The sequence below is a fragment of the Candoia aspera genome, chromosome 2 (assembly GCF_035149785.1).
Source record: "Candoia aspera isolate rCanAsp1 chromosome 2, rCanAsp1.hap2, whole genome shotgun sequence".
NCBI lineage: Eukaryota > Metazoa > Chordata > Lepidosauria > Squamata > Boidae > Candoia > Candoia aspera.
Window position 1 is genome coordinate 15,013,177 of NC_086154.1, and position 11,258 is coordinate 15,024,434.

General features: G+C 42.4%; 1 protein-coding gene across 1 annotated transcript; it reads left to right on the top strand.

The window, feature by feature from the left end:
- Nucleotides 1–955: 955 nt before the first annotated feature.
- LOC134489915 (uncharacterized) lies at nucleotides 956–9,448 on the top strand. Its single transcript, XM_063292787.1, has 5 exons — nucleotides 956–1,199; nucleotides 1,878–2,189; nucleotides 6,019–6,303; nucleotides 8,696–8,900; nucleotides 9,421–9,448. The coding sequence occupies exons 1-5, from the start codon at nucleotides 1,142–1,144 to the stop codon at nucleotides 9,446–9,448; spliced, it is 888 nt and encodes a 295-aa protein (XP_063148857.1). The 5' UTR covers nucleotides 956–1,141.
- Nucleotides 9,449–11,258: the final 1,810 nt, after the last annotated feature.

An 11,258-nucleotide genomic window follows, 5' to 3' on the forward strand; every position in this document is an offset into this window, starting at 1 on the left:
GGCTTGGAATAGACAGGCCTTCAGATAAAGGCCTATTTCTGATAGGTCAGAATTGTTCTGAATTGAATTGAATTGACTTGACTTGACTTGAATTGAATTGAATTGAATTGAATTGAATTGAATTGAATTGAATTGAATTGAATTGAATTGAATTGAATTGCCTGCCTCCTGGAACGGTGGGTTCTCCATCACTGGAAGTTTTCAGCAAAGGATGGTTTGAGGATTCCTGCCTTGGGCAGAGGGTCAGATTAGAAGACCTCCAAGCTTCCTCCAACTTCATGATTCCATGATTCTAAGTAGCTCTCCACAGGTAGTCCTCACTTAACCATTTCTTTAGTGATGGTTCAGACTTACAATGGTGCTGAAAAAAACGACTTATGGCCAGTCCTCACACTTACAACCCTTGCAGCATCCCCCGCAGTCACGTGATTGCAATTTGGGCACTTGGCAACTGGTTCATATTTATGACCATTGCAACATTATGTGGTCACATGATTGCCATTTTCAACCGCCCCCCCAGCTTCTGGCAAGCAAAATCAATGGGGAACCACACGATTCACTTAACAACCACATGGTTTGCTTAATACCCAGGGTGATTCACTTAATGACCACTGCAAAAAAGTCATAAAAGCGGGTCGGATTCACTTAATGCCCACTTTGCTTAGCAACTGAAATTCCAGTCCCAATTGTGGTTGTTAAGTGATGACTACGTGTAGTGAATTTGCAATCATGTAATGGGTATTGTTAATTCCTGAGCTGATACCTGTTTCTTCAGTTTTTCAGTTTTTTTTTTTTTTAGAAATAGCAGTATTTTAAGGTGATGGATATGTTATGGGTGTCTGGAAAGATTCCTCCTTGGTTTCCATCAGCCTTTGCGTGGGGTGAACGTGAAAAAAAACAATTTGGCTGCCCAAGAGATGGCCTTGCCTTCCCCGCCCAAGGGTGAAACCACACTGGCTGGCTGGAGATGATAAAATTGTGATCCTCCTTTGACTCATAGAGGAAAACCAAACAACCACAAAGAAGTGATAACCTTTTCAGCAGGATAATTTTGGCCTCTCGTTCAAAAACGTTTCCCTCTTGCACAAGTGGAATTAATGATGGTAAAAGTCATTGGAAAACACCCAAACAGGGAGTAAATATGAAGTTTTGTCTCCTGAATGTGTTGGTGGAACTCATCATCCTGAGGAAAGGGCAAGGTAACAAAGCCATGGGGAGCCATCTTGGAGTTGGGAGATGAAGAAGCGGGGTGACTGGGTGAAAGATGAGAGATTTGACTTATTTGCAGCGACCCCTCTTTGGCTGGGGGGTCTAAATGGGAGGACAAATTTTCTTTGTGTGTGTTTAGGATTTCTGTAAGTGAAAGATCAGCCTGTTTGCTCAAGGGCAGGAGAGTCAGGGGCCTCAAAAAAAAAGAGTGAGAATTATAACTCTAAACGTGCCTCCTTAACTCAGCATCTCCTGTATTAGGGAAAAATTGTATTTTGCATGCATGCATGCATACATACCTACCGGTAGTTACCTGCAGGATGGTGTGATGGCACTCCATGCCAAAACAGCACCCTGTCTAAGGACAAAAAAAAAAAGATCTAGTCTTGCTTAGGGAGTTAGGGAGTTAATTTTTGACATTAGCTGACACACTGGGGAAGCCTTTTGAACAAATGTCTCAAAGACAAATGACAATGCCCATTATCCCCAGCTAACACGGGGGTGATGGGAGTTGTGTGGCCCACTACATCTGGACACCATGAGGTTGGGCAAAACCGCTTGAAAGCAGAATCAAGACAATGGTTCACAGCGAGTGGGACTCATAAAGGTAGGACAGGAAGTAATGTTTGGCTGGGAGGCTGTTAACATCCACTTCTCTTCTCGATCAGCCATCGTTGTGGAAAGGCTTGTCCATGAATCTGGGGAGGAGGCCTCCCTTCCCTGCGAAGCTGTGGGCCCACAAACACTTTGGTTCTGGCTCCCTCTGGATCCCAAATGTGCGGGCACCAGCACAGAGAGAGTGGAAATAAACTGGCATCCTACCAGGAATGAAGTAATTCCTTTTCGGTTCAACCAACGCCTGATATACCAGACTCCACAATCACTACTTCTTAAGAACCTCATCATGAGTGATTCAGGGACTTACATCTGTCGCTTATCCAATGGTTCAGAAACTCACACCATCCTGCAGGTAACTACAGGTATGTATGCATGCATGCATGCAAAATATAATTTTTCCCTAATACAGGTAGTCCTCGACTTATGACCACAATTGGGACCAGAATTTCTGTCACTGAGGAGGTTGTTAAGTGAGTTGCGCCTGATTTTACATCCTTTTTCCCACAGCAGTTAAGTGCATCACATGGTCGTTAAGTGAATCTGGCTTCCCCCATTGACTTTGCTTGTTGGAAGCCAACTGGGAAGGTCACAAATGGTGATCACATGACCCTGGGATGCTGCAACTGTTGTAAATTCATGCTGGTTACTGGTCCCTGATTTTTTTTTTTTTTGATTTTTTATCCTGCCTTCATTATTTTTATAAATAACTCAAGGCAGGGAACATACCTAATACTCCTTCCTCCTCCTGTTTTCCCCACAACAACAACCCTGTGAGAGAGAGAGGGACTGGCCCAAGGTGACCCGGCTGGCTTTCATGCCTAAAGCGGGACTAGAACTCACTGTCTCCTGGTTTCTAGCGGTCGTAAGTGCGAGGACCGGTCATAAGTCACTTTTTCCAGCACCAGTGTAACTTGCACTGTCACTAAACAAATGCTCATAAGTTGAGGACTACCTGTAGTCAATATATAATCTTTCAGGCATGCATCCTTATCATTCCATTCCCTGTAGTGAGAAGATAAGATTTAATTGAAGAGGTACTTGTTTATTTGATGGTACTCCATGCTAAAACAGTATCCTGTCTAAGAAGAAAAAAAAGATTTAGTCTTGCTCAGAGAGTTAATTTTTGACATTAAACGGCACACTGGGGAAGCCCTTTGAACAAATGTCTCAAAGTGGTTCAATTTCTGTATAAAGGCTGTGTACTCCACAATGAAGCTTGCTGAAACCTATCCCAGGTTGGGATATCTAGAACCACAGAGTCATAGAATCATAGATTCGTCAAGGTTGGTCTTCCAGTCCAGCTCTCTGTCTAGGACAGGAATCGTCAGTCCATCCCAGGCTAATGGCTCTCCAGCCTTGGTTTGAAAACCTCCAGTAACTGGGCACCTAAATCAGGTATACTTAAAAGAGAATTCTCAGGGTAAAACTACTTATTACATTTAAAGTTTAGGGTGTAACCACATCTTTGGTGCTTCTCTAATTATTATTGTATCAGGAAACAGAGAGAAGATTCATGCCTTCTCTCCCCAGCTGTGATCCAGACCAAAAAACCCTATGTGTTGCTAAGAGGCTTATAAAAAAAGTTTCCCTTGGAGCCAGTGGGAACTTTAAAAAACATGTGCAGCTGGTTTAGGTATTTTTATACAGTTCATGGCTGCAGGAGGAGGCTTTCCAGCACAGTGATCCTGGTAAAATTAAGACATCCTGTTCACAGAGACCTGTAATTAACAAAAGAAGAACTAAAGATATAGCTGCGTTGACTCATTTAACGTCATGGGCAGTGTGTTTTCCAGAGTTTGTCTCCAAACTCTGGAACTCCTTTCTTTGGAGGGATTGAGAATCACTAAGGCTTTTCCAGGTAGACAATCTAATATGTAACGTGGGTAGATTTGTTGTCAAGAGTATTAGACTGCTGCAAATGTGAGGGGAAATAGACCACACAGTTGAATTGATAGGTGCACGTTGCAAGCTATCAGTTATGAGGGAAGACAACCTCACACTTGCCTGAAGGAGGTCCCAGAAATGTTTTCTTTCATTGCCAATTTAAAGCCCACTGCAGCAGTGCCTCATGCCCTCATCACTTCATGACTGGATTACTGTAACCCAATCTACATGGTGTTGCCTTTGAAGATAACTCAGAAGCCTCAGCTGGTCCAAAATGCAGTGGGATAACTGAAGAAGCAGATTATCAAAGTTGAAGCTAGGATGGATGGATGGATGGATGGATGGATGGATGGATGGATGGATTATGGCCATCAAGTCATTTTCGACTCCAAGCAACCACATAGACTTTTTCCATGATGATTGCACCTATGATACAGTCACTGAATTGGCTGCTTCTGGGTCCAAATCTATGCACTGGCAATTACCCTTAAAGTCCTACATAGTTTAGTGCCTACAGTATTTTCTTTCTGGCCAACACTGGCCTGCCTCATGGAATAGTCCCTGATGGGAGATAGGCTGAGCAGTCCACAAAGTGAAGGGGGTAGGAGCCTGACAATGTGTCAACACAGTGACTGTCCAGATTCTTAGAAGCATCTTGCCTCCTGAGATAAGGAGCATCTTCAACCTCAAGGTGGCCCTTAACCCCCAAACACAACCCAAAAGCATTCCCTAGCCTGCCTAAGTTTGCTATCCCTAGGCCATGAGAGGCCACACCCCGTATGTGCTACACACACCCTGCCCTACACTAAAATCAAGGGAAGGATCTGAAGCTGAGCACTGCAGCCCTCTCCTCCTTCTCCTTCTCCTTCTCCTTCTTCTCAAGAAGAGGATTTGGGGTTTAGTTTTGTTTTGTGGTTTGGTCTCCAAAGCTGCAGGGAGGATGGAAATGAGATGGTGACATCACCAGAGGAAGAGGGTTTGGAAGCTGGGGCTATTTTTTAGAGAGAAGTCTTCTTTTATTTTTAGTAAAATAGATTAAATATACCAGAGTTTCAACATAGATATTTTAGTTGTTCGGAAGAGAAGGGAAGAAAAGGGAAGGGAAAAAGAGGGAGGGAGGGAGGATGGATCAGTGATTTGCCCCCAAATTTGGTGGACGCAGGAGGTCACAAGCTCAGTAATCTCCTCTTGTCTTATTTGGACTTCATAGGAGCCATCTTCTACCTCCCCACAACTTCGCTTTTTCATCCAGGAAAATGAATTGTGCGTCCATCAACCAAGTTCTGCCTGGAGATTCTTTGTATTTCTAGCTCAGTCTCACAGTTTCTTTTCCCCAGATGGATCAGCAGCAGCAGCAGCAGAAGGAAGGAAGAGGCTTCAGCAAGGGGGAGAGTGTTAAAAGTCACCGCCTCCACAAATATTTACAGATATGTTTATCTGACAGTTCATTTCTTGAAGACAGGCTGGCAATACACAACACCGTGCATGAGCCCCCTTACAGATAAGATTAGGTCTGCCTTTCCACCACCACCACCCCAGGCTTGAATTAAAAGATCTAAAAATGGTGCAATAAATTACCTCCATTTTTCATCTAATGTGGCTGTCTCAGATCCTTTGATCAAAGATCTAATAGCTTTGAGAAGACGAAAAGATCTGAGAATATATCCACCTTGCTCATACCATGCTGTCCCCAGCTTCAGTAATTTAATCAGTTTCTGTTGTGCGTACTTTGCTACAAAACTTTCTAATTTCATAAAAGGTGCCTATTAACACTCATCCGAGCCCCGCTCCAGGCTCTCTTCCCCATCTAATTCTGTTTAATTAAAAAAAAAATCAAGCTGACATGCCACAAAGCCTTATCCTTTAGGACCACCTTCATTTCCCCTTCAGCCCCAAACCCATTCTTTGAAAATAAAATTGGCCAGGGGGTATGGATTCTAGTCCTTTGCTTGGAAATGTGCTCACCCACTTCTCAAAGGTTAAGTTGGGATGGTAGGAAATAGAAATGTGCAAAACATTCCATTCCGGGTCAAAATTTGGCCACATTCCATCCCTAGGACAGCACATTTTTCATGTAGTAGAAGCATCTGAGAAACTTCTGGTAAAGAAGGGCAACCATTTTGGAACAATGCTTCTAACCGGCTCTCAAAACACCAAACATGCCCAACGGCCCAGAAAGAGGATCTAGTTCCATGTTAGGGAGATTGTGGGAGACAGAAGGCATTCCTGGTTGCCTAGCAACCCTCAGGATTCCTTAAAATCCAGAGTTAATCCTGCTGTTTACCCTACTTCCTTCTCTTTCTACAGGCTGCCACAACAATCTCTTTGTCTCCTTCCGCTGGCTCAGTCTGTCCTCTTTGCAGCTCAACTGCCGGCCCTGTTATACCCAGAAGACCGATGCTTTCCGATGGCTGCTGAATTCAAAGCGACTAGGCAACCCAGGCTGGGCTAAGAAAAGCAACATGGGCTCTTCTGTATTATTACGTCCCATCCAGGATAAGGCCTGGGGACGCTGGGAGTGCCAGTCTATTTCCAATCCTGAGTCAATTTCTGAAATTTGCTTGAGTTCACCCATTGGAGACGAGGATGAAGGTAAATGGGGAATAAATGGTTTGCTTTTACCTGTGGCTTATGTGCATTAAAGTGTTGCACAGAAAGGGGAAAAGTTCAGCAGGCATGGCATTCCTCACATCGGTGACTGAGCTTGATGCCCTAGATGTCCAAAAGTTATCTGATTCTTCATCAGATATTGAAGGAGGCAATCAGCACCTTCAGACTCATTCTAGAGAGCCATCACTGTCCCTTTCTCTATCTGGTTTCTATAGGCAGAACATTGTTTTTGCTTGTTTTGATGCCTTTGAGTCAGTCTTGACTCCTGGTGACTGCCTGGACAAGTGCCTGCAGTTTTCTTGGCGAGATTTTCAGAAGTGGTTTGCCCTTGCCTGCTTCTCCCTAGGGCCAAGAGAGAGGAACTGGCCCAAGGTCACCCAGCTGGCTTTGTGCCCAAGGCAGGACTAGAACTCACCATCTCCTGGTTTCCAGCCTGGTGCCTTAAGCACTACACCAAACTGGTTCTCATAGATTGAAACTACAGTAGAAGCACCATATTAGCACATTTATTTTTTTGTTTATTTATCGTATTTCTTCACTGCCCATCTCATATAGCAACAACTCCTTTGTAGGCATGGAGAACACAAAAGGGCTCCTTCCCAGTCATTCTGTGCCCTTGAGAGAACATTGCTTCATGTTTATTGAGCTCCTTAAATAATATTTTAAAAAGGTTGGACATCAGATTTTTGGGCTAGCAGAGTAAGGAATTTAAAAGAGAGCCAGTCTGGTCTAGTGGTCAAGGTGCTGGGCTAGAAACCAGGAGACTGAGAGTTCTAGTCCCGCCTTAGGCATGAAAGCCAGCTGGGTGACCTTGGGCCAGTCACTCCCTCTCAGCCCAACTCACCACACAGGGTTGTTGCTGTGGGGAAAATACGTAGGAGGAGGAAGGAGTATTAGGTATGTTCCCCACCTTGAGTTAGTTATAAAAATAATAAAGGCAGGATAGAAAATAAATACATACATACATACATAAATAAATAAATAGAGGGCTGCTTGACTCATAATAGTTGGCCATGTCCAGTCATGGCTGCCTTTGGTTTCAACTTAGAATATATGTTTTGTTTTGTTTTTTTAATCAGTTCAATCATGTCTGATTCTCAGAGACAGCCTGGACAAGTCCCTGCAGTTTTCTTGGCAAGGTTTTTCAGAAGTGGTTTGCCATTGCCTCTTTCCTAGGGCTGAGAGAGGGTGGCTGGCCCAAGGTCACCCAGCTGTCTTTGTGCCCAAGGTGGGACTAGAATTCTTGGTCTCCAGTTTCTAGCCTGGCGCCTGAACCACTACAGCAAACTGGTTCTCATATGTTAATATAGTCTTGGGGAAAACATAGTAAAGAGTAGATATGACACTGTGTGATACTCCTATGGAATTTGACATTTGATGAAAAATTCTGCCCATATCAAACCTGGAGCTTAACAAAGAGAATTGTTTTAAGTAGATGAAAAGATATTTATACTCCTGATGTTAAGTGTGTATTATGTTTTTGAGTTTTTGAAATGACTTTATATACTAAATGGGAGAAGATAGATCAATATGTGTCTGTATGGTCTAGGTCTAATAATAAATTTAAGGATTGGATTAATTTTATATTAATATCATATGGATCCTTTTTTCCTTCCTTAGTTTCTTTTCTCCCTTTTTAAGTGCAGTTTATTTTTAATCATTGCAATGCATGTATTTTCTTTATTGTATTGCCACTAATGCATTCTTTTGTTTGCTTTTTAATCTGTTTGTTACACTTAACTAATTTAAAAAATAAAATGTAAAAAGTCAGGCCTTGAGAGGCCTCTAATCCAGTCTCCAGAGCAAAAACAATCGTTTAGCCAAAGGTCTTACTTAACCAAGCTGGATTAACAAAGTTTGATCAATTTTCATCACGTCAGGCACCATGTGGCCTGTTTTTTCTTTTTCTTTCTTTCTTTCTTTCTTTCTTTCTTTCTTTCTTTCTTTCTTTCTTTCTTTCTTTCTTTCTTTCTTTCTTTCTTTCTTTCTTTCTTTCATGGGATACACAGGGATAGCTGCAGCAAAATGGGATGGGGTATGGCAAGCCCCACCCAGCAGTGATGTCACTGCAGAAGCCCCTCCTTTACTTGTTTGTGTCATGATGCTGCTGCAGGGCAGGGCTTGTGTAGTTGCCACAAAAGCGCATCTTCATCCTTGCTTGCTGTCAAAAACCAGACCCACCAGGCCAGCCAACTTGTTTTCTAATAGCAATGGGCAATTAGTAGTTGAAAGCAGACTGGCCTTTCTCTGGCAAGGAATAATTAAAATCTGAAATGCTTTCAGAAGATGGAAATAGGCCACAGTGCTTGAGTGGGGGGGGGGGGGAAATCATCTATTTCTCATCTCATTGTCGGCCTCCTAACCGTTCCTGAAGATATTGACTCTACTCAGACCACCTTGTCAGCGTCATCCCATGGGTCAAGTCCTGCTGTCACTGGGACTTCTGAAGTTACCCAGACATATCGAGACGTGGATGGAATTGCAACCTGGATATGGGTACTGCTGTTAATTGGGCTGGCTCTGGTCACAGCTGCTCTGGGCGTGACCTTGTGTTTTTGGAAAAAGGAGTTTTCCAGCAGGTGAGTCGAGATGCTTCCATAAAGAACCTTGATGGGAGGGAAGCAGGGCCGCAACTAGGGGGGGCAACAGGGGCATGTGCCCCGGGTGCCGCACTGGTGGGGTGCCAAAATGAGCACGGGGGGGTGGTGGTGCCAAAAAGCGCAGGGGGGTGCCAAAATGGGCGCGAAATCCATGTTTGCCCCAGGTGACACAGACCTTAGCTGCGGCCCTGGAGGGAAGTGGGGCTTTTCAACCAGGTATGCCCCCCGCAACTAGTTTGGCTACTGTACCTTCATTTCCTTCCCAGATGCTGCTAAGCCAATTGCCACTGGTCATTAAAACGGGGGCTTAAACTTAGAAAACTGTAGCTCTCCTGGTAGATCATGGGAAGGGTTAAGCCCAAAAGCTATTAGGAGGACATCCCTAAAAAAATTTCTCCCAGGCTACCATCACATTGGGATCCTTATTACTGGCTGCCATTAGTGGGGTTTGGAATGAATGGTTTCATTTGTTACATTCGAATCCCTCCTTTTTTTCCAGGTATCCTGATAACAACACTGCAAGGTGAGCTGAACACAGTGATTGCGTAACATCATGAAATAACCATGGATAAATAGGACTCATTTATACAAAATACAGTAGTTTAGGGCAGCCTTTCTCAACCTTTTGACCCTGGAGGAACCCTTGAAATATTTTTCAGGTCTTGGGAAACCCTACCACATTCAGGCTCAAATACAGGCCAGAAGTTGCAAAATTATTATATGTTTCATGGGTGGGCCTGTCTATATACATCAACAGTGCTCTTAAACTAAAAACAAAGAATGAAACTTACCTCTTTAATGTGAAGCTGCCCAAATTTGAAATAATTTTTTAAATAATCATGATCTCCCAGGGAACCCCTAGCGACCTCTCACGGAACCCGAGGGCGCCACGGAACCCTGGTTGAGAAACTCCAGTTTAGGGAAAGCATGATGGTTATTTACTTGTATCAGAAATAAATATAGATCTATATTTGCATCATATTTGCATTAGATAAATACATAGGGAATTGTAGCTATTGTTGTAACGGTATATTATATTTCATAGTTTTATTTTACTTTTTTATTATACTTTTTCTCACTTTTTAAGCACCTGTTAGGTTTTTTATGATGTATCTTCGTGTGTTTTTTTTCTTTTTCTGTTATTATCTAAAATAGCAATAAAAATTAATTTTTTAAAAAAATATGTATTTATTTATTTATCAAACAGATTTATAATAACCTTCATGTCATATAGGGGATGTTAATGGAGGTCCTGGTCCAATGCTTTAACCATTAAACTATCCTTGGCCTTACACTTATCTTTATTGTAAACCGCCCGGAGTTGCTTTTTGAGGGAGATAGGCGGTGACTATATTTGAAATATAAACAAAGAAGAAAGAAATGAAAAATCTTCAAGGATTCTAGTCATGCAATTACAGTCCAATGGGAATCAGGTTGCAGTCATTCCCGGCATCATCCATCCAGATCTAGAGTAGAGAGTCTGCTGCATGCATTTAAATCCCCTACACTATTTAGAACGCCCTCCCCCCCCCCCGCCTTGATCTAAATTTTATGGGAAACCCACGAACATGTAGAAGTGTCTCTTCTTCATAGTCTTTCCTCCACAAAATGCATGAAATCCCATCCATTATGTAATTGTAAGCATAGAAGAGTTGAACATGCCATTTGCCTACAACCCGTCCCCAAATCAAACCTGTTGTCTTCCGGAAGTTTAAGTCTACTACTCTTTGTAGTCCCTGCCAAGGCAGGAAAGGTTGCCAGATCTGCTCATCAAGAAAGGGGTTTATAAGGAAGAGGATGCTATTTTAGCTGGTCTTGTCATATTGATTATAATTTAGTGATATAATATAGTGTATTGTATATTATAGTGATATAATACATTGTATGATTATAATAGGGTGATACAATATATTGATTATAGTATAGTGCCACTTTTTAAGTTTTTAAAGTTTTTTTTAACTTAAAAGCTTTTTTTAAAATTTCTTTCTAGGGCTTCTGGTGAAAGAATGGTGCAAACAGGTAAGGAGTGGATGAAGAAGTCTTTCTTACCATTCACTGATTCTTTCTGAGCAATATTTCTGGATTAGCCCTCTCTTCCAGAACATTTTTTTTGTTTTTAAATGGGACAGTTTGAGTATTTGCAAACTGACACTACAGTAATGTTTACCTGTTGCTCCTCCCCAGAGTCATAGAGTCATTGGGTGGATAGGGACCTTGGAGGTCTTCTAGTCCAGATCTGCACTGCCATCTTTTCTGTTATTTTATTCTCCTTTCATGTCCATTTCTCACTTCCTTTTTTATATCTTGGACATCATGACATCGCAACCTCAAGGTTTT

Coding starts and splice junctions, on each gene's coding strand:
- LOC134489915 (XM_063292787.1), top strand. CDS start 1,142: ATGAAGTTTTGTCTCCTGAATGTGTTGGTGGAACTCATCATCCTGAGG. Junction 1,200..1,877: donor CATCCTGAGGAAAGGGCAAG/GTAACAAAGCCA, acceptor CTTCTCGATCAG/CCATCGTTGTGGAAAGGCTT. Junction 6,304..8,695: donor CATTGGAGACGAGGATGAAG/GTAAATGGGGAA, acceptor CCGTTCCTGAAG/ATATTGACTCTACTCAGACC.